General features: G+C 42.8%; 1 protein-coding gene across 1 annotated transcript in view; it reads right to left on the bottom strand.

The window, feature by feature from the left end:
* The window catches only part of SGSM1 (small G protein signaling modulator 1), a 333,454-nt gene that overhangs the window by 138,338 nt on the left and 170,632 nt on the right, over positions 1-24,484 (bottom strand). The window contains exons 4-6 of the mRNA XM_075320055.1: positions 5,266-5,428; positions 2,397-2,549; positions 1,609-1,676 (exon numbers count right to left, since the gene is read on the bottom strand). Coding sequence (XP_075176170.1) covers positions 1,609-1,676; positions 2,397-2,549; positions 5,266-5,428 — 384 coding nt within the window. The remainder of the gene's footprint in view (positions 1-1,608; positions 1,677-2,396; positions 2,550-5,265; positions 5,429-24,484) is intronic.

Genomic DNA, 24,484 nt, shown 5'->3' with positions numbered 1-24,484 from the left:
AATGGTGACAGGTGCGATGCTGCGGGCTGTGTGCTACAAGTTGTGCGCTGCGGGCACTGAAGAACAGGATATCCTGATGACGTCAGCGATGTGGGCTTCAAAGAAATGGCGCCCAGAGTTGGCGCGTGCGCAGGCTGAGTTATCGGCTCACTGACAAGCCGAGATTTCATCTACGCACATGCCACCTATGGGTGCGATTTTCTTTAAGTCCGCTACTGGGATATCAACGGGCTGGAGGCGGCGCATGCGCAAAAGAAATCTTGAGTCAATAGCTCCATCTGCGCACGCGTCGACTCCCGGGAGCCATTATTTGAAGACCGCACTGCCGATGTCTTCACAGGATGTCCCCTGCCTCACAGCCAGCAGCAGCACAGAGCAGCGCACAAAGCAGTGCACAGCGCAGAGCAGCACACAGCTTGGCTCCTGCTTCCTGTCACCATTCTCCACCATTCTTACCCCCCACTAAATTACATTCCTGGATGTTTTCTCTGCCTCACAGTGCCATAGCACCTGCAGCCTCGCCCCTACCTCCTGTCACCATTCTCCACCACCCTCTGGTAAGCTACACTCGGATTCTAAGGCAGCCCTCATTTTCCTCCCAAAGTTTTGGGAGGAAAATTGTGTTTTATAATCCTAAAAATACTGTAGTAATGTGCAGATTACATGTGTTTTTAGTGTAGTACCACAACAAAAAGCATAAAAAACACATATGCCTTTTTTTACTTGCAGATTTTCCGAATCTAATGCAATCCTATGGAGAAAATCTGCACACAAAACTCAGCCTACCTGCAACAGGAATTGATATGTTGCAGATATCAAAAATGCCCCACAGGTGAGTTTATGCAGCGTAAAAATAAACAGAGTGGTCATGAAATTTCTATAAATCCCATCCACTTTGCTGGTACAGCAAGACACTGCACGTTTTGTGCAGAAAATCTAGCAGACATCCTAGTCTAAAGCAGGTTAAGTAATTAATATAATAGAAAACACTTCTGAAGGTAATCTGTCAGTATGATATCACACCCAAACTATTTATATGAGCATGTACCTCTTTCAAAGACAAGTCCAGCAATACATTTACATGGCCAGTCAACTCCTCCATTATGGAGAAATCAGCATTTGAATTTATATGTAATTGAGGCTGAAGGACTATGTTAGATCTAAAGCCTCTGTCACTTCAGCTCTATTCCCCGCCAAGTACCGCATCCTCATGCATGACTGACAGCCTCCATAATCTATTACTTCAGTCAAAAGAGTTGTCCGTCAAGTAGGAGGAGGCAATATATTTTGTAAATTTCTATCTGTGTATGTGTGGCATCTATTTCTCGTAGAAATTCCAAAGATTTATCAAAGTAAATAAAAGAGGCCAATCCTCATGTGGGAAAAATCTGACACAAGTCCAATGGTACCGCCTTAGATTTCTGTTCTGGAAGTGTTGGCTTTTTATCCAACGAAACAAAAGAACGTGTCCTTGCTAGAGTGGAGTGACCAAAGCTAATTGTAAGAGAGCCACCTGCTAGTCTCCATGCATTTCATACTGATCAATTTGTTGCACCTACGTTCAAGAAGTCATCTAATTAGTATTTCTGAAAATATCAAACTGTTTACCCAGCAAGGAAGCAAGGATCGGTCCCTCCACAGGATCCATTAATAGAGCTTCCTTCTCATAATATTTGCTGTGAATTAAAAAAACATTAAGAAGTTACTACAATGCAAAAAAAATGACACATGTTCACTCATAACTCCTGTGGCATCGTATTCATAAAATGCACCAAGCTCAAATGCACCAAAAAACACCACTATATAAATTGTGTTTCATGCGCCATACACCAAAATGGAATCATTTGGATGGCTGACAACATTTTAGTAGGAGAGACAATTTGAATATTTCTTAGAGGGGCGTGGCAGCTATAAGTCCCCTTACTTGGCAGCCAGACTGGCTTGCAAAGTCTCCTTAAGGAGAATAGTGTTCCCCCGTGGTCCCCACATAGCTTTCTCATGAGCCAGATCAGACACCCCCATACTTTGCACTGACGAGGGGCAAGCACCCCGAAACACCGTGTCTGCAAATTGGGATTTTGATCTGGCTTATATATCCTGAGTCATATTGCAAAGGATTGTTAAAAATCCACTTGTGACTTTTAGGATCGCTACTTCCAATAGGTGGCGCTGTGCTAGAGTTTGTCTCCTTTACTGGAGAGACAATTTGTACATTTTACTTTTTAAGATAGCTCATTATTCAGGTTTTAAATTAAAGGCTGAGAAAAGTCCTAAATCAATTAGCTGAAATTACAATAAAGACAAAAAAAACCTAAATCTGAGGCAGGATAGTTGAAAAATTAATTGAAAACGCAATACCAGTACTTAGCTAGGTCAAAGAAAAATCATGCATTTACCTGGAATTTTCCACTAAGTGGAGAACAATTTTATCTAACACTTTTTCAATAAGTGCTGTGCGAATCCACAGATGCTTGATGGCCTGTGGTGATAGATTAGGAAGTCTCTGGTTCTTGCGAACAGTTTCCTGGGCACCTTGCATTTGATTCTTTCTAGAAATAAATGTCAAGCAGATCAGTGAGAGTAAAAGAGATAGACAAAGAAGGAACAGATTGCAACAGAGAGAATAGAGTCCATCATTTCTCAGATTTAAAGAGAATCTGTCAGCAGGTTTTTACTACCCATTTGAGAGCAGCATAATGTAAGGACAGATATCCTGATTTCAGCTATTACTTACGGTATATGCACATGTCGCCATTTCTAACAGAAATATCAAAAAACTGACCCGCACATCCAACAAATGTGAACAGGTGCTAACTGAAAAAACATAGTAACTATAAATGCAAAGAGTTGCATACTGAAAAAAGCCAAAAATTTACCAGGGAAAATATGGCACTGCACTACTGCAAAAGAGAGATATTTAGTTTATGTATTGGCCAATGCATGTAAGCCCGGAGACCAACGGCAAGGTATATCTCTGTAATCCGGGAACCTAACTTAAATGCCACTATCTAGGTTAAAAACATCCTTATCTGGGCAAAATGCCCAGCAGCCTAGCAATAGCCTAGCAGCCCATACATGGAGGTTTGTAGTCCAAATAGTGGCATTTTGCCCAGATAAGGATGTTTTTAGCCTAGATAATGGCATTTAAGTTAGGTTCCCGGATTACAGAGATATACCTTGCCGTTGGTCTCCGGGCTTACATGCATTGGCCAATACATAAACTAAATATCTCTCTTTTGCAGTAATGCAGTGCCATATTTTCCCTGGTACATTTTTGGCTTTTTTCAGTGTGCAACTGTTTGCATTTATAGTTACTATGTTTTTTCAGTTAGCACCTGTTCACATTTGTTGGATGTGCGGGTCAGTTTTTTGATATTTCTAGTGAGTCTTTTTCTGACTGAGCACTCCGCCCTAAGACCTGGCCATTGTCGCAGGAGTCTAGCAGCCCATACATGGAGGTTTGAAGTCCAAATAGTGGCATTTTGCCCAGATAAGGATGTTTTTAACCTAGATAGTGGCATTTAAGTTAGGTTCCCGGATTACAGAGATATACCTTGCCGTTGGTCTCCGGGCTTACATACATTGGCCAATACATAAACTAAATATCTCTCTTTTGCAGTAATGCAGTGCCATATTTTCCCTGGTACATTTTTGGCTTTTTTCAGTGTGCAACTGTTTGCATTTATAGTCATTTCTAACAGGTCAGCTCTGAAACCCAACTGAAATGTGTACAGAAAATGCTCAGAAGAATGACATTATGTATGTTCATGTAAAAACGATTTGCTGTACATGTGTTCAATCTCTCTACCATCTTCGAATCACTTCAGGTTTCCAAACAAGCCGAGCAATTAAAAGCAGTGACCTGACCATTCTTGTGTTCAGATGTTTTCTATTCTGAAGACGCTCTATGCCTTACAATACAACCGCAATTGGATAGCTCAAAAAAACACAGATGGTTAAAAATGACAAAAAATAGCTCAAGAAATAACAAAAAAGATGCGTAAGGAAAAAAAACGCAGACGTTTCGTGACAGGTTCTCGTGAAAAACTCTGCGGCTTTGCCTAATTGTGAAAGACGTCATGTGTATAAAATCTTACTGGGCTGCTCACCACAGTTTTGGTAAAATTCCTTTTTTATTAGCTGCAGATCTCTGAATCCTGAGCTCTGTATAACCCTACACCACTGATTGGCAATTATTTGTGTACAGTATTCATAGGCAGAAAGCTGCCAATCAGTGGTGGGGGGTTAAACAGAGCTCAGCATTCAGAGATCTGCAGCAGATAAAAGAAAAAAACAAAACAAAATACAAAATCAAGTAATAAACAAAGGGATAAATTATTTGGTTCCTAAGACATCCAGTTTTATACATAATGTATTTTATGGATTATATGACGCACTTTTCCTCCCAAAAATTTGGGAGGAAAATGAGGGGTGAGTCTTATAATCTGTATGTTGCTTAGCGGGAATTGAAGAGAGGGGTCACAGAAGCAATGTTGCGGGTACTATGCTAGAGTTGCGCTGTGGCTGCGGGCATTTTATTGTGCTGGGGCTGCGGGTGATGTGCTGGAGCTGTGCTGTGCTGGGCTGTAGGCCGAGGGTGCTGTTCTGTGGCTGCAGGCGCCATCCTGAAAATGTCTCTCGGCTCAAGATTTCATCTGGGCATGCACCACCTCCAGGTGCCATTTTCCTTAAGTCTACAGCCAGGAGATCAATGGGCCAGAAGCGGCGCGTGCACAGATGAGATCTTGAGCTGAGTGCTCCATCTGCACATGCGCCGACTTCGAGCACCATTATTTGAAATCAGCACTGCCGACATTTTAAGGATGGTGTCCGCAGCCCCAGCACAGCAAAGTGCCCTCAGACCCAGCACAACACAACTGTAGCACATCGCCCGCAGCTCCTACACAGCCCCTACAGCTTTGCCCTATTCCACCACCGCCCCTACCTCCTGTAACCCCGCTCCACCACAGCTGCCCTCCTTCTCCCGGTAAGACACCACCGGATTGTAAGATGGACCCCCCCCTTTTTTTTTTCTTCTAAATTTGAGGTGCGTCATATAATCCGGTTCGTCTTATAAACCGAAAAATACGGTATATTAGTTATAAATTTTAACCATAAAACTGTCTCAACAGTGAGAAGAATCTATTAACCGCAAGCTGAGAACATATGGCATTAAAAGAAACTGGAGGTAGAATTAGTCATTTAATTACATTTGGTAAAATAATAAATATTTTAAAATATTTTCTGCAAAAGGAAATTTCTTACTTGCTCTCTAAAAGTTGCTCAAGATCCTGCACCTTCCTGCAAAGATCATCTGCAAGAGGAAAGCTCTTTCCCACCTTCATAAATAATGCGGCAATTTTGTTACTGCGTAGAAATCCAGCAGCCCTGCGTCTCAGACCATGAAGAACGCACGCTTCCACTGCGGCTGTAATCACACAAAGGAAAAAACTTTCAGGGAGTTGCTTCAGTATACTGAACGTAAAACATTCTCTACTTTGAATGTACGTGTATTGCTTTTTTTTTCTCACATATCACTTTTACAATTTTTAATGTAGGTAAACTAAATACACAGTAAAATAAAATATGTAAATGAGCAATAGACAAGAAGCCAGCTTGTTTCTAAACTCCAATAAGAAACAATATCAATTCCATATGTTCAGATAGTGTTTATTTAGATCATTTCAACACCCATGCGTTTCCAAACTCTCACTTATACCTTAAACAGATGCTGACGCCCACATCTTAACTATGCGCTAGTTAGGAAAATTATGAATCAGATCAAGATTTTAATATGATTCATTCATAAATTTGTATTACTATTTGTTATATGGAAGTTTTGTGGTTCCGTACTAGAATTAGAGCCAGAGCCATGTACAGTTTAAGGAGGGACTGTCACCAGCCTGTCACCATCTCAAAAGTGCCCAGTTTTTTCTCTATTGCTGCTGCTTTCTAATAAGTACTTAACTAAAAAAAAAAGTCATATAAACTATAAAAGTACACATTTTTGGGGTATTTCTGTGTCTGCAGAAACCTGAACTATAAATGAAAAAGTTATTTGATTGTCAAGAAAAATGCAGCAAAAAAAGCCCCACCACAAATTATGCTTATCTGCATCCACAACAAATCCTTAAAGCACCACTCCAGCGTTTTGTAGGAGGAGTTTTTTTCAGCGCTGGACTTGTGCTCTAAATCTAAGTCCCCTGCCCCTTATACTCACCCTCTCGTGGCTTAATCAATCATTTTCGGCGCCGCGCCGGTCCCGTGGCGCCTTCTTGTGCCCATAACTCCTGACTGTCTGGAAGTCAGAAGTTAAGTCAAAAGTGCTCCATACAAGTCTATGAGAGCCAGAATGAGAACAGAAAGAGGCTCTCATAGAGTTGTACTGAGTTGTGACCTCTAGGTTGCGGCATGAAACAATGGACCTGCTGGCAGGTCTCAAATAACAGGAGACCGACTGGACCAATGCTAGAAACAGATGAAGACACCGAAGGATGTGTATAAGACAGGGTGCAGGGGACTTGCATTTAAAGAAAACACCACTCCAGGGGTGAAATAAAAACAAAACAAAATACTGCAATGGTGCTTTAAAAGTGGTTGTTCAGGCTTGGAGCTAAAGTCTACAGGCATTTTATGTGACTGCAGACTTGTGAAACCTCACAGGGCACAGTGTGTCAGGAATCTCCGGAGCAGAGAGCTAGTGGGCACATGACAGCAAATATGTGATTTGCATTCATGAGGTCATGTGCCAACTAGACGTGTGCATCCTAGCTCAATACAAGTGAATTGAGCGAGGCATGGGCCCGTCTAGTTGGAATGTGGGCAGAAGTATGCAAATTGCATAATTGTGGTCACCTGACCATTTACTCCTGATGCAGACACCAGAAAATCCTAATAGCGCACTGCAAGGATTTACAAGTCTGCAGTCACATAGAGTGACTGCTTACTTGAGCCTCAAGCCTGGACAACTCCTGAAAATTACTTTGACAACAGATAAATAATAAAATTATGGCTCTCAGAATAAGGACACACAAAAACAACTGACTTTTTTTTTTAAACTGTTTTTCATGCACAAAAATTGCAAAATTACCCAAAAAAAATGCATTTGGTATTTCTGAGCGCCACAAAGTAATGTTAACATAATAATGAAACCCTAAAATGAACACAATAAAACACAAAGTATCAAATCCAATGGAGAAAATGCTGCTTTTGTTTAACGATTAAATGTAATAAGGCATTACCGTTTTTACTGCTTGTTTAGTTGGGTGGATCATTCGCTACGGTAGTTTGGATGAGTAGAGAGCTGTTCACACTGGACTTATGGCTTTTTACAGTATTCATAATTATGACACGAGAGTTCTGATAATTTTGATACATCCCTCATGACCAAGGTTTGCTTTTCTTTTCTTTTCTACCACATAGACTTAAATAAGTTTGCAAAGCTATAGTTGGTTGTTTCTTTTTGCTATTTTACTATGTTATTTTGACCCTCAAATGCAACAGAAAAGTGACGGTAAGGATATAAAAAGAGTATACATAGCCTAAAGTCCCCGTTACACGCAACGACGTATCTAACGATATATACCCAGGATCACGGATTCCGTGACGCACATCCGGCATCATTAGCGACATCGCTGCGTGTGACAGCAATGACCGACCGTTAACGATGTAAAATACTCACCTTATCGTCCATCGTTGACACGTAGTTCCTTTTCAAAAAATCGTTGATTGTTGCTGGACGCTGGTTGTTCGTCTTTCCCGCGGCAGCACACATCGCTACGTGTGACACCTTGGGAACGACGAACTACAGCTTACCTGCGGCCGCCGGCAATGCGGAAGGAAGGAGGTGGGCGGGATGTTACGTCCCGCTCATCTCTGCCCCTCCGCTTCTATTGGGCGGCCGCTGTGTGATGTCGCTGTGACGCCACACAAACCGCCCCTTTAGAAAGGAAGCGGTTCGCCGGACACAGTGACGTCGCTAGGCAGGTAAGTCCGTGTGACGGCTCCTAACGATATTGTGCGCCACGGGCAGCGATTTGCCTGTGACGCACAACCGACGGGGGCGGGTGCTTTCACCAGCGATATCACTGCATGTAAAGCCCCCTTAAGAGTCCCATGGCCTGAGCTTTGTACTGCCAGTGAAAAGGTAATGGTAAAAGTAAATTTTAATTTGATATTTATTTATTTATAATAGTCTCACTAAAAATTTCTGTAATTTTGAGCCCCATGCATCTTAGGGCATTTTAATACAATAAAACATGCACTACATTTGTCAGCTGGTATTTATTGACCAATGCAAAACTAAATGTTAATTTGATTTAACTGTTCTGAAATCCAGGCCTTAGGACTTTTTAATAAAGATGAACATTAAATATAAAACATTTCAACAAATCTAGGTACAGCTGATAACTGCAAAACTGCATGACCAGCATCTGAAAAACACAATGTATGTATAGAATGTCAGGCTATCATACTAGGCTTTATTTTAGTCATGCTTCATTAAGATTTCATCTGCAATTGAGTAGGATTAATATGCTAAAATGAAATCTTATATAACATTACATTTACCACAATTAATCACATCTGCTGATGCTACTGGATAGCAAAAAAAAAAAAATATATATATATATATATATATATATATATATATATATATATATATATTTCAGTACAAATGAATGACAATTGGACAGTGTAATGATAAAAAGCAGGAGGGGTTCCAATATATTCAGAAATCAAATTAGTAGCAGTTTCGCTTTATATTTCTTACTTTTACATTTATTAAATGCAATTTTTGGACATGTGCAATATAACAAAAAGGGTAAATTCAGGTATTTGGATTATGAGATCCTTAAAGGGACCTGTCAGGTGCAATATGCACCCAGAACCAGGAGCAGTTCTGGGTGCATATTGCTAATCCCTGCTTAACTGTCCCTGCATACAGTAGCATAGATAAAGAGATCATTAGAAAAAGTATTTCTAAACATCGTTTATCATATGCTAATGAGCGCATATTGCACCTGACAGGTTGCCTTTAAACAATAATTGTCCAGGGCAAATGGAGATAAGGTTAGCGATAAACAGAAGTGTATCAATTCATAATATGTTTTATACTTGTGTAATTGAACAAAATTAACAATAAGGCAAATAAAACTCGTTCACAATTTGTTAGGTTTTATGTCCCATAAACAGGCACATGAGGCGGAGAATTGATGAAGAGCTTGTGCAAAAGACTGATCAGAACTTTAGAATTAAAGAGAATCTGTCACTAGGATTAACCCTCCTAATTAGTGATGGACGAACCACCGATGTTCGGGATCGGAAGCCTCACCCGAACATTTTGTAAAGTTCGTGTTAGGGGTCGGAGATAATGTGAACTCCCGTCCGAACCCAGAACTTGGACTTTACAGTTATGTGATGGGGCAGAGGAGGGGCTTTAAAATAAAGAATATAGTTAATAATAAACATTGTCATTATACTTACATGTCCCGCGACGCTTCCTGCAGACTCTGTCTCTCGTCCGCTTCTGCTTTCGAGTCCAATCATTGCTGTGCCCCCCGGATAACCACCACTGACTATAGGACCTTCCATGATGTCATAGCCATGTGACCAGTCTGGTGTGAATGTTGTGTTACCTCGTGGGTTACAGCCTGGTCACATGGCTATGACTTCATGGAAGGTCCTGTAGTCAGTAGTGGTTACCCAGGGGCACAGCTGACGAGCCTCAGTTATGAAGGTGAAGTCTCTGACTGCTCTCAGCTGAGTCTGTGTGAGCAAACCTGTGTTTGTCTCCTCCCACAGATGTATCAGAGCTGAATATGCTTGTCCGCCTTTGGACTACGTCTGAGGGGTTTTTTGAGTAATAAAGATGGAGTGCTAAATGTCTTCTGTTTTATTTTTAATAAACTATATTTTTCTCTGTATTGTTGTTTTATTTTAATGTTAAAATAACAGACAATCACAGATACTGTCACAGAATGGGCGTCTGTGATTGCATGCTGGAGTAACCTGAAACCAGCCCATACATTCTAGCATCTAGAATGTATGAGCAAATTCAAGGTTACTCCAACAGCCAATCACAGTCGCCCATTCTGCGTGACAGCGTCTGTGATTGGCTGTTGGGTTCTCACACATATAGTAGTGTAAAAATAAATAAATAATTAAAAAATTATGTAGCGCTTTGCAGAATTTTTTTTTATCTAATATTTAAAGCTGAATGTGTGCGTCTGTGTGTGTGTGTGTGTGTGTGTGTGTGTGTGTGTGTGTGTGTCCGAGATTGGCATCTGCACAGTCTCAGCTACAGCCACAAAATTTTGCACACTCACACTCTGGACCCAGAGAGCGTCACAGTCTATGTTTTGAGGGGAAATTTTAACCCCGCGCTTTACAGTTATTCGTCAAAAAAACTGTCTCCATTAAAACGAATGGAGCTGGGAGCCACAGTGCAGCGAGAACTTCAGAAGAATGCGCAGCCACGCCCTTATATGAAATGTTTGCATGTCACAATGCAGTCAGGGAAAGAGACAGACACAGACAGGGAAAGAGGCAGACACAGACAGGGTAAGAAACAGACATAGACAGGGTAAGAGACAGACACAAAGAGACCGACACAGACAAAAGAGACAGACTGACAGGGAAAGAGACAGAGACAGACACAGGGAAACAGACAGGGAAAGAAAGGGAAAGAGACAGACAGGGTAAGAGACAAAGACAGGTAAAGAGACAGACAAAGAGACAGACACAGGGAAAGAGAAAGAGGGAAAGAGACAGATAGGGAAAGAGAGGGAAAGAGACAGACATGGAAAGAGACAGACAGGGAAAGTGACAGAGATAGATAGACAGACAGGGAAAGAGATAGATAGACAGACAGGGAAAGAGATTGAGACAGACGGAGAAAGAGACAGAGACAGTCAGAGACAGACAGGGAAAGAGACAGACAGACAAAGAGATAGAGAGAGAGAGACAGAGAGATATATACAGAGGGGGAGACAGACAGAGAATGGGAGAGAAACAGAGAGACAGTTACTATCCCGGGCGTTAATACATTCTATTTATACATTCTATCCCGGGAATGTTAATACATTCTATTTTGTTAACAACAGTTATTAAAGGAGTTGTCCGACATTAGCTTACCAAACATTTTTGAGTTTATCTGTGCTGTATTGTCATATAAATCAGCCCTACATTGTTATTTTTTGTTTTCTAACTTTTGTTCCTCTTGAATTATCCCTTTATTCTCTGCAGCTCCTTGTTTACATTCAGCTCCAGCAAACTGACCACTTCCTGTGCCACACCTCCCAGTCAGAGCTGGCACCGCCCGGTCTCAGTATCCAGGCTTGCCCCCTGCCCGCCCTCAGTGTCCAGGCTCGCCCCCTGCCCGCCCTCATTGTCCAGGCTCGCCCCCTGCCCGCCCTCAGTGTCCAGGCTCGCTACCTGCCCGCCCCCTGTACACACATTCCCTGTCAGTATTCTGCCCCAGCACCTGACCTGTTATCACTCTAGCATTGGAAATAACAGTCCCACACCGGGCTGTGCGCCTGACACACACATCGGGCTCTGCAACCACCCCTCACACACAGACACACACACACACACACACACACGCACACACACACACAAACGGCGCTCTGTACCGACCCCCCCCCCCCATCGTTCTGTACCGACCCCTAACCCCAAAGGGAACACATGTAGGCTACATTCACATGACCGTTCTGTTTTTGCGGTCCGCAAAAAAAGGTCCGTTTTTTTCACGGATGCATCCGTGTCATCCATGTGCCTTCCGTTTTTTTGCGGACCGCAAAAAACGGAAGCCACAAGAAAGGTAAATAGTTGAGTATAGAGATGGATAGATATAGAGACAGAGAGATAGAGGGATGGATGAATGAATGGATGAATGAATGAACAGAGGGATAGATAGAGACAGAGAGATAGACGGATGAATGAATGGGATAGATAGATAGAGATACGATAGATAGATGAGAAAGACATATATAATGTCCTACCCCCCTGCATATTCTAAGCTGGCACTCTTTAGTGACTTTCATGTGGCACTAAAGGGTGCTTAGCCTTGTATTTAGCCAAAAAATAAATAAATAAAAAAAAAAAAAACGACGTGCTGTCCCCATCTTTTGTAGCCAGCTAGGGTAAAGCAGATGGCTGCAGCCTACAAACCACAGCTGGCAGCTTCACCTTGGCTGGTAATCCAAAACAGAGGGTACCTCACGCTGTTATTTTAAATTATATAAATAATTTAAAACAAAAAATGTGGGGTCCCCCCAAATTGGATCACCAGCCAAGGTAAAGCGGACAGCTGTGGTCTGGTATTCTCAGACTAGGGAGGTCCACTGTTATTGGACACTCCCCAGCCTAAAAATAGCAGGCCGCAGCCACCCCAGAAGTGGCACATCCATTAGATGTGCCAATCCTGGCGCTTCGCCCCAACTCATCCCATTGCCCTGGTGCAGTGGCAAATGGGGTAATATACAAGGTTGATGCCAGATGTGTAATGTCACCTGGCATCAAGCCCAGCAGTTGGTGATGTCACGCGTCTATCAGGTACTTGACATCACCAACCCAGTCAGTAATAAATAAATAAAAAAAAAAGAGACAACAAAAAAAGTTTTATTTGAAAAAAAACACTCCCCAAAACATTCCCTCTTTCACCAATTTATTGAAAAGAACAATAAAATCAGGGTCCGGCGTAATCCAATAAGAGGATCCCATGACATCTATACCATAGTCAATGTCCCAGTCAATGAAGAACAGAATGTTACCCATTGTCTGGGAGACCAGTGCAGTGACCTGACCTAACATCAATAGGTCAGCCCAGGTCACTGCAGGGGATGATGAGCGCTGCTGTCAGGAGGTTAGATGAGATCATTATCTGCAGTGACGATCTCCTGCTCTACTGACGTCAGCGCCGTCACTGACTTCTATGCGTTCTCGGCAGTATCGCGAGAGCCCGTGATGTCACCGCTAGTGACAGTCTCGGGCCGCCCGCAAGACGTGATGTGAGAACGCGGCGGGCATAGAAGGCAGTGACAGCACTGACGTCGGCAGAGGAGGAGATCGTCATCTCATCTAACCTCCTGACGGCAGCGCTCGTCATCCCCGCGGCTGCATGCACTGTGAGAAGCTGCTGATACACTGCAGTGCGAGCAGCCGCAGGGCTGGCAGGGAGCGGGACACAGACTGCACAGGCACTCCTGCTATCCTAAGCACTGTAAGCAGGGGTCCCGGTGCTGGCGGTGACACCGTGGGCGGGGAGAGTACGGGGTGCGGGAGAATGTGTGGGAGGGTGCAGGGAAGGGGGGCAGGGACTCACGCACTGTACCTGCTGAGCAGGGCGGCAACAAGCTGTTCCCAGATTTGTATGTCAACATGGTCCTGCCCATGTTGACATGAAATGACCGGAAGCAGTAAAATTGCGGCAGGAACGGTCACATGACCGCTCTGAACCGTGGGAGAGGGGCTTACAGCAGGGCAGGTAAGTGGTCACTATCTACTTACCTGCCCCAATGTAGCCCAATAGGGTAATAATAAAAAAAAGTCAAAATAAGCCGGATAACCCCTTTAACCCGGGCGAAGCTGGGTAGTACAGCTAGTTAGAAATAAACCGAAAAAAAAAAAATGTAAAGACTCCATCTTTATTATAAAATATCCTTAGTCCGACGTGGTCCACTGGTAGAGCAATGTCAGCTCTGCTTCAACGCTCTGCACAGATAAGCGTCTATACAGAGCAAGAAGCAGAGAGCAATGTCAGCTCTGCTTCATCACTCTGTACAGACAAGTGTCTCCACAGAGCGAGAAGCAGGCTGACAGTGAGAGTATGATTTCACTTGCGTATGACTCGTGTGAGTCTCACATTGCATCACACCGCACGGCCTGACACTCTCCTGACAGGAGCGCCTCAGCTGCATGGAAAAACATGCAGCCGACCTGCTCCTGTCAGGAGATTGTGCACCGTGCCGGGTAATACCGATGTGAGACTCGTACAGTGACAGTAAAAGTTCAATTGAGTCCATGAGCCATGAACTCGGGTGAACCCTGACGTCACAGCGAACATGGCCGAAAACTGCCCAGTGACAGCAGTGCAAGTGAAAGTTAATGATCGGACCTGGAAGCAGAAGCGTCCGGGAGACAGCGGCTGAGCGGGTCTGCAGGACACGTTGTGGGACCTGTAAGTATAATCATAATGTTTTTTTAATAATGTGCTTGTTTTACAGCCCCTGGACCCGAACTGGACCTGAACTGGAACACGAGCTTCCCAGGAAAGCTCGTGTTCGGGATCATGTGCACGAACACTATGTGTTCGGTACGGACCCCGAATTTTACAGTTCGGGTTCGCCCAACACTACTCATAACCTGTCTATATGTGCATGCAGGTCATAGAACGTTGAATGAAGTTTAATATCTGTGATCCAATGTTTTGTTCCAGAGAAATCCAAATTTTTATTAATATGTAAAACAGCTGTTAAGATCTTTGGGCTTGACATGGATCTCCCTAAGATCATGTAGATCAGGAAAGCAGACAGTCAGTCATTACATATCTCAAAGTGGTAACACCCTCTTCTATGTAAAATAAGCTCTGCAGGATTCTCATTAAGATCTGTGTCCAGCCCAGTCTGAAACAGCTCATTTATATATAAGAAAAACATACACTCCTCCTAAGAGAAGAAAGAACATCATAGAGTGTGATCTCTGAATTTTTGGAGTACAGGCCATGAAAAAAATGGCAATAAAATATCGAAAAAAAGAGAAACCATGATAAAAATGTACTATGCAGGCTAAATTATAAGCAAAATAGTGTTTCTGTATCCCACTCAATTACATATATGACAGCAGCCAACAAATAGCTAAAGATTAAAACCAATCTGTCCCTTTATGATTATTCCATGTGTACTCTTGTTGGTACGTTGGCATACTCAACTGCAGCAAGTGCATTTAACTGGATGAAACAGCCAATTAACCATCTGCTGTTTGGTATTGCAGCTCTACAACTTTTCATTAATGGTACATCATAATTTTGGTGCAGTGATATAGCTGAATCAATAGCGTGTTGTGGTATACCCTTGAGGGGATGCATAGAGGTTACTGCGACAGAAAAACAAAAATGTACATTTGGATGTTTTAAGTATGAAGTCTACAGATATTAATAGCATTTGCAAAACTCACAAAAATATTTTACTCATAAATGTTTATAATATCCATCTACAGCACATGGTTTTTAATACTTTTTTATGACTCTGGTCTTAGAATATTGGGCATGCTCCTATTTTCCTTTAATAGGAGACTTGAAATAGTAAAAGAAGAATGACAGACTTGGTGAAATGAATAGAATAACACCCCTTCAGGACAGGGTGATTTTGTTTATTATGCTTTCATATTGTTTTACTATCTTGTTTCTCCAAGAGCCATCATTTTTTTATTGTTCCATTGTCATAGTAATAAATCTTTTTTTTATTTTTTTCGCAGGATGAGTTGTTTTACCATAAAATGTAGTGCAGTGAAAAGGTTAAATGAATGTTTTCAGGGCTGCCGTCAGGGTATTACAACCATGGCTGGTGTATGGGGCCTGGTGAAGAGGGAGGTCCGGCCAGGCCTAGGGAAATTACTTAGCTTTGTGAAGCCCCGGGCCCCTCTCTTCACAGCCGCAGCAGAGTGGCCCGGCAGTGTGGCTTCAGCCACTGAACATGACTAAGGTGGAGTCCATTTTTACTAATACAATACGATACAATACTACAATTTCCCTCGGGATCAAGAAAGTGTATTACAGCAGAAGAACATAGACATCAAATACTCGAAACATCTGCCTAAATTTACAACTAATGAAAGTAAAATTAATCACAAAAAAACATCAGAATTACTGAAATATGTAGTATCACTCCAAATTTATTACCACATAATGCAACTTGTCAGATTTGAAAAGTGGGGTTTCATGAAGTTCCAAACTGACAGTCAGGGAAAGGGGTTAAAAACATTTTTGTTGTAAGAAAATCAAAAAGTCCTTATATTTGGTATTTCAGATTTTGAACTGACCCAAACTAGAAAACTATTACTGTACTATATTTAAACCCATATAGTAGACGCCACAAAAAAAAAAGGTTTTTTTATCACACCGCTGCCCAAAATGTGGAATATAATGCGATCAAAAGGTCATATGTAAAGAAAAATGGTATCACTATAAACAAATTCATCCAGCAAAAAACAAAACCACATGCATCTCTGTGGTCAGAGAAAAAAAAAAGTTTGAGCTCACAAAATATGTAGATGCAAAAATAAAAAAATATATATTTTAGCATGTAAAAGGTACAAGTAAAAATAAAAATTTTATACATCTGGTATTGCTTTCATCGCACTGATCCATAGAATAATGATGTCTTATCAATAATACCTCAATGTGAATGTTGTGAAGAAAAAAAAAATCCTAAACTGCTGTTTATTTGTTCATTCTGCCTCCTAAAAATGAGAATAAAACTACTGTGTTCTACGCTGAGCACTTACCTCAAGGTATATGTCAAATTCTGACAGACCACTTGCCTGTACCAGTAATTCCTTCACCCCGAACCCGGTTTTCACCTTGACCAAGCCATTTTCTTTTCAATTATTATCACATAAAGTGTCACTGGTCAGAACTAAGGAAGAGCGAACCTGAACTGTAAAGTTCGGGGTCCATACCAGATACCTAGTGTCCATGCACGGACCCCGAACACAGACTTCTCAGGGAAGTCAGTTACTGTTCGGGTTCGGCCACCCAATAACCATAAATAATAAAAGTTAAAAGAAAGCAAAATAGAGATTAAAACTGGCTGTCATACTGCTTCTGGGTCCACTCATTAGATCTCATGCATAATCACTGTTCCCCCAGCTCATCCTCTGTGACAGCGTCTGTGATTAGATGCAGTCAGACTGCTGATTTCTGTAATTGGTTGTGGGGTGGAAAAAAAAAAAAAAAATTGAAAAAGAAAAAAAAAAAAGGCGTAGGGTCCCCTGTACACTGATAGCACAGATAAAGCAGATGGCTAAAGGCTGCAGCCCCAAGCTATGTGTGTTATCTTGCCTGTAACTATCAAAATACGAGGGAACCCATACAACTTTTTTGTGCGCGGATTTGATGCGCTTTGATGCATTTTTTCTGCACCAAATCTGAATCTCGTGGTCAAAAAATGCACCAAAACCACATGCGTTTTGATGCAGTTTTGATGCATTTTTTTTTGCCAGGAGATGCAAACTTGGTGCAGAAATGTCTGCACCCAAATACTCAATCTCACACATTGCTTAATCTGGTAATCCAGCATTGAGTTCAATTACTTCACCTGAGGTTAGGTCACCGAGTTCACCTGAGGTCACAGCCGGGGTACCGTGAGAACCTCCTGCTTTGACCTCAGGTGAACTCCGTGAGCTTACCGCCCACAGCTGTGGCTCGCTCAGTGTGTCCCTGATGCCGCAGTGATTGCTCAGATTTTCTAATGTGACAGCACATTGCAACCTCAATTAACAGAGCCTGGATTGTCGTGGGACCTCGTGTGGATTACATCGGAAATGCAAGGGTGTTTTGGGGGTTAATAAATTAAAGAGGTTGTTTTTTTTAATTTAACCTCTTTATGATGGCCTAATATTTTAAATCGGCAGCAGAATAGGGTACTTATTCTGATCCACCGTTTTAAAACGGCAGGAAGAAAAAAGTAAATAGCGCCCCCCAGCATCGGAAAATCTCCGGGGTTTCAGCTACTGGGGTTGGCTGAGACCCTGGAGATTACAATTCAGGCCGATTTTTACGGTTCCCGGTCACATGATCACTGGTACACACCAGAGAATCGGGATCATGTTGGTGAAAATGGAAGCGCTGGTAAAAAATGATTTATCTCCCACCTGGCATGATCAAACATGTCAGATGGGAGATAAATCTCCTCACCCAGTGTGGCAGAATACCCCTCACCTCCGGACAACCCCCCTCCCCCTCACGATCGCCCAAAATGGCCACTGAACATGTTGTGTGTGCCCTCCTCCTTCGATTCCTGTCTCATCTGACATGTCCCTGGTCTCTGGACATGTCAGATGAGGTACAAAAGTCGTTCCCAGGTCCAACCAGGTCACCCAAAGTCAATCCCTGGTTCCATCGGTTCCTGTTGTAGCGTCGAACCCCCGCCTCCGTGGGGGGAATAGAGCTAAAGTCCACAACGGCCCACACCCTGATAGTGGGCACAGGCAGCTGCATTCCCCGTGGACAACACTCCCATCTCTGCAGGAGGGCTGGCACGAGACACGGTGTCACCGGATTGTGGGCACATAGCCTAAAAGTGAGAAGTTTGCTGCTACAGCAACATTTTTGCGAAGTTCCTGTGGATTCAAAATGCTTACTATACACCTGAATAAAACCCTTGAGGGGTCTAGTTTCCAAAATGGGGTCACTAGTTGGGGTTTTCTGCTGTATGGGTACCCTAGGGGCCCTGCAAATGTGACATGGTGCCCACAATTAATTTCAACTTTTCCAAAAATCAAATGGTGTTCCTTCCATTCCAAGCCCTACTGTTTGTCTAAACAGAGGTTTTTGACCACAAGTGAGGTATCCCTGCACTCATTAGAAATTGGATAAACTGTGGGGTCCATTATCAAGTTCTGTGAAGTACCTATGAGTTTAAAATGGTCACTATACCCCTAGAAAAAATCCTTGAGAGGTCTAGTTTTCAGAATAGGGTCACTTGTGGGAGGTTTCTGTTTAGGTACCTTAGGGGCCCTGGAAATGCAACATGGTGCCCACAATCTATTTCAGCCAAATTTGTGTTCCAAAATTCAAATATTGCTCGTTCTATTCCGGTCCCTCCCGTTTGTCCAAACAGAGGATTCTGACCACTTATAAGATATTAGCACGCTCAGAAGAAATTGGGTAACAAATTTTGGGGTCCAATTTGTTGTATTTCTTCTAAAAGTGAATAAATTGGGTCTAGAGCAACATTTTTAGGTAAAATGATAATTTTATTTTTCATTCCACATCGCTTTAGTTCCTGTGAAGCACCTGAATGGTTAATAAACTTCTTGGATGTGCTTTTGAGTACTTTGAGGGGTGCAGTTTTTACAATGGTGTCACTTTTGGTATTTTCTGTCACCTAGGCCTCTCAAAGTCACTTCAAATGTGAAGTGCTCCCTAAAAAAATAGTTTTGTAAATTTTGTTGAAAAAATGAGAAATTGCTGATGAACTTTGAACCCTTCTAACTTCCTAACCCCAAAAACTTTTCTTTCAAAAATTGCGCTGATGTAAAGTAGACATGAGGGAAATGTTGTTAATTAACTATTTTGTGTGACATAACTCTCTGGTTTAAGGGCATAAAAATTAAGTTTAAAAATTGCGACATTTTCATCAAATTTCCGATTTTTTTCACAAATAAAAGCAAAAATTATTGCCTTAAATTTACCTCTATCATGAAGTACAATATGTCAATAAACAACAACCTCAGAATCACTGAAATCCGCTCAAGCACTCCAGAGTTATAACATCATAAAGTGACAAAGGTCAGAATTGCAAAAAATGGCCTGGTCATTAAGTACAAAACTCGTTTCGTCCTTAAGGGGTTAAAATAAAGGATTTATGTGTGTTTGTCTCATAGACCCCTCCTCATTACTAACCTCAAGCTTGATGACAGCTGTAATTTTTGAGACACCACAGCTGTCAATAACTCTTTAAATTACCCTGATTGCCACTGCATCAGGGCAATTGGGATGAGCCGGATAAAGTGCCAGTATTGGCACATCTAATGAATGCGACAATTCCAGGATGGCTGCGGACTGCTATTTTTAGACTGGGGAGGGCCAAGTAACCATGGGCCTCCCAAGCCTCAGAATACCAGCCCCCAGCTGTTAGCTTTATCTTGGCTGGGTATCAAATTTGGAAAATACCCCCCTCAGGTAATTTATCTAGAGGTGTAGTAAGCACCTTGACTCCGCAGGTGGTTAACAAAATTATAGAACGCTGAGCCGTAAAATTAATAAAATTATATTTTTCTCACAAAAATGTTGCTTTAGCCCAATAATTTTCATTTTCACAAAGGAACAGGAGAAAATAGACCCTACAATTTTGTTGTGTAATTTGTCCTGTGTACACACACGTGGTCAAAAAGTACTTGTGACGTACAATACAAAAGCTCAGAATGGAAGAAGTGTCATATTATAGTGGAGATTTTGCTGTTATGGTTTGCGGGTGCCATGTCACATAGGCAGAGCCCCTGAGGAGCCAGAAGGGCACACCTCTTCCATAAATGACACCATTTTGTAAACTACACTTCTCAATGAATTCATCTAAGGGTTCAGTGATCATATTGACACCACAGGTGTGTCACATAATTACACATGTGGTCAAAATTTTTGGTACTCCTCGTTTAATGAAAGAAGAACCCACAATGGTCACAGAAATAACTTGAATCTGACAAAAGTAATAATAAATAAAAAATCTATGAAAATGAACAAATAAAAGTCAGACATTGCTTTTCAACCATGCTTCCATAGAATTTTTGAAAAGATAAAACTCATAAAACAGGCCTGGACAGAAATGATGGTACCTTTAACTTAATATTTAGTTGCACAACCTTTTGAGGCAATCACGGCAATCAAATGATTCCTGTAACTGTCAATGAGACTTCTGCACCTCGCGACAGGTATTTTGGTCCACTCCTCAAGAGCAAACTGATCCAGTTGTGTTATGTTTGAAGGTTGCCTTTTCCAGATGGCATGTTTCAGCGGTTTCCAAAGATGCTCAGTAGGATTTAGGTCAGGGTTCATAGAAGGCAACTTCAGAAATCTCAAGACTATCAAAGCAATGTCTGACTTTTATTTGTTCATTTCTTAGATTTTTTTATTTATTACTACTTTTGTCAGATTCATGTTTTGTGACCATTGTGGGTTTTTCTTTCATTAAATGATGTATACCAAAGAAGGAGTGCTATTTCACTCTTGGACAACAGATTTTCCTAGAATAGATTGCAACCTCCATATACAGAGTCCCCTCTCAACTGTACTCATTTTGAAAATTACATGTGACATTGTAATGACACACGAGCCCCACAGCCAATCAAAGTCGGTTTTTCTGCCCTCGCCTTCAGATGGATAATTTATCTACATGTGTATGTGTAGTGATGACTATGACTCCATTTTCCAGAAAAATACAGCAATGGATGTTGGTGAGTGAAAATTGCAACTCTGTCAGTGTTTTGCCCTGTATATTTTAGTGCCTAGTACACTGTAGTCCTAGTAGATTGCACCCAGCTCGTGCTTTAGGAGAAATAGACCCCATAAATTAAGTGGGCTCTCCGCACTATAGTACTGCCAAACATGTGGATGATATATATGTTTTAGGCAGACAGTGGGGCTCAGAAAGAGGGGGCATTTGTATATGGGAGCACAGCTGTCCCTGGATTTTTTTTTTTCAGGGAAGGAGCCATTTCACATTTATAAAGCCTTTGTTTTACTAGTAATGTGGAAACCCACTATATTTCTGTTAACAGATGACAGACCTGAGTGGAGACTTGATTTTTTTTTGTGACTGAGTTGAAGGTTTTATTGGGTACATTTTACATAAAATTTTTGATAACATTTATCGCCGGCTCATAGGACAGACTGAATCCAAGGTGACACCATCTGCCTCATTATAGGGAATCTTCCTTAGGGACAATTCGTCTGAATCATGTTTTCCAGAGATTTGCACGGAAACTCCAATGTAAGTGTGCTTAGCGTAAAGCGCAGGATAAATGGGAACAGAGCCTTAAGCCCACTTTACACGCTTCAATATATCTCACAATCCGTTGTTGGGGTCAAGTTGTAAGTGACGCACATCCGGCATCGTTTGTGAGGTATCTGCGTGTGACAGCTACGTGCGATCAGGATTGAACGCAAAACCGTTGATCGCAAACACATCGTATCTTTGTCTAGAATTGAGCGTTTTGTTGCACGAACCTAGTCAATTGTAACGTGTGACATCCCTCATACGATTTTGATGTCTGAGGCTATGTGCGCAGGTGTGCGCTCTGCACCGCAGCTTAAAAAAGGTCCGCTTCAGAGCGCAGCTGAAAAGTTGCGTTCTGAAGCGCCTCACAATGTCTCTCATTCACTAATCTCTGTCAGTCGGTCACTATCTCTGTCCCTCACTCTCTGTCCATGTCAGTCTATCCCCCTCTCTCATATACTCACCGATCCCCGGCGCTGCACGGCGTTCACACTGCTCCGGCGGCTTTTACTGTTTTGAAAAAGCCGGCCGCCCATTAAACAATCTCGTATTCCCTGCTTTCCCCGCCCACCGGCGCCTATGATTGGTTACAGTGAGACACGCCCCCACGCTGAGTGACAGGTGTCACACTGCACCCAATCACAGCAGCCGGTGGGCGTGTCTATACTGTGTAGTGAAATAAATAATTAAATAATTAAAAAAAACGACGTGCGGTCCCCCGCAATTTTAAAACCAGCCAGATAAAGCCATACGGCTGAAGGCTGGTATTCTCAGGATGGGGAGCTCCACGTTATGGGGAGCCCCCCAGCCTAACAATATCAGCCAGCAGCCGCCCAGAATTGCCGCATACATTAGATGCGACAGTTCTGGGACTGTACCCAGCTCTTCCCGATTTGCCCTGGTGCGTTGGCAAATCGGGGTAATAAGGAGTTAATGGCAGCCCATTGCTGCCACTAAATCATAGATTAATCATGGCAGGCGTCTCCCCGAGATACCTTCCATGATTAATCTGTAAATTACAGTAAATAAACACACACACCCGAAAAAATCATTTATTAGAAATAAAAAACACAAACATATACCCTGGTTAACCACTTTAATCAGCCCCAAAAAGCCCTCCATGTCCGGCGTACTCCAGGATGGTCCAGCGTCGCTTCCAGCGCTGCTGCATGGATGTGACCGGAGCTGCAGCAGACACAGCCGCTCCGGTCACCTCCACGCAGCTAATGAAAACAGCCGTGCGATCAGCTGAGCTGTCACTGAGGTTACCCGCTGTCACTGGATCCAGCGGTGGCCGCGAGTAACCTCAGTGACAGCTCAGCTGATCGCGCTACTCACCTCAGTTGCTGCGTGGAGGTGAGAGGAGCGGCGGTGAGTAGCGCGATCAGCTGAGCTGTCACTGAGGTTACCCGCGGTCACCGCTGGATCCAGTGACAGCGGGTAACCTCAGTGACAGCTCAGCTGATCGCGCGGCACTCTTCAGTTGCTGTGTGGAGGTGACCGGAGCGGCGGTGTATTCTGCAGCTCCGGTCACCTCCATGCAGCTGCGCTGGAAGCGACGCAGTAGCATCCTGGATTACGCCGGACATGGAGGGCTTTTTGGGGCTGATTAAAGTGGTTAACCAGGGTATATGTTTGTGTTTTTTATTTCTAATAAAGGATTTTTTTCGGGTGTGTGTGTGTTTATTTACTGTAATTTACAGATTAATCATGGAAGGTGTTTATTCATGGAGGGCTTTGTTGGGGTTAATAAATTGGTAATGAGGGAATTTGTTAGTGTTTTTTATTTCCAATAAAGGATTTTTCGGGTGTGTCTGTTTTTTAACTGTAACTTACAGATTAATCATGGAAGGTATCTCGGGGAGACGCCTGCCATGATTAATCTATGATTTAGTGGCAGCAATGGGCTGCCATTAACTCCTTATTACCCCGATTGCAAACGCACCAGGGCAAATCGGGAAGAGCCGGGTACAGTCCCAGAACTGTCGCATATAATGTATGCGGCAATTCTGGGCGTCTGCTGGCTGATATTGTTAGGCTGGGGGGCTCCCCATAATGTGGGGCTCCCCATCCTGAGAATACCAGCCTGCAGCCGTATGGCTTTATCTGGCTAGTATTAAAATAGGGGGGGACCGCACGCTGTTTTTTTTAATTATTTATTTATTTCTCCATAGTGACACGCCCACCGGCGGCTGTGATTGGTTGCAGTTAGACAGCTGTCACTCAGCGTGTGGGCGTGTCTCACTGCAACCAATCATATTTGCCGATGGGCGGGTAAAGCAGGGAATACGAGATTGATTAATGAGCGGCCGACTTTTTCAAAAGAGGAAAAGCCGCCGGAGTTTAGAGAACAGCCGTGCAGCGCCGCGCCAGAGATCGGGGAACGGTAAGTATGAGAGAGGGGGGGAACTGACCGACAGACAGCGAGAGGGACAGATAAGACAGAGACCGACTGACAGACATAGAGACCGACCGACCGACGGACTGAGGGAGAGAACGAAACAGAAAAAGAAAAAAGACCGACATCACATGAAAAAAGCACAAAACGTACAGGTAGCAAACAGAGATGCGTCCGTGTCACTTGGATGTGCGCACAGACCCATTGACTTTCATTGGGTCCGTGCTGCGTGTTGCGTGCTGAAAACGGACATGCTTCCGTGCAAAATGGAGACACAAACGTAGCACGCACATGGACCCACGGACCTTAATGAAAAACGCACGTGTCCTCAAACATTAAATAACATTGGTGCATGTTTGGCCGTGTCTCCGGT

Source organism: Anomaloglossus baeobatrachus, chromosome 1 (assembly GCF_048569485.1).
Source record: "Anomaloglossus baeobatrachus isolate aAnoBae1 chromosome 1, aAnoBae1.hap1, whole genome shotgun sequence".
NCBI classification, from domain to species: domain Eukaryota; kingdom Metazoa; phylum Chordata; class Amphibia; order Anura; family Aromobatidae; genus Anomaloglossus; species Anomaloglossus baeobatrachus.
The sequence above is the reverse complement of the archived record's forward strand: the minus strand, read 5'-3'. Positions and strand labels throughout refer to the sequence as shown.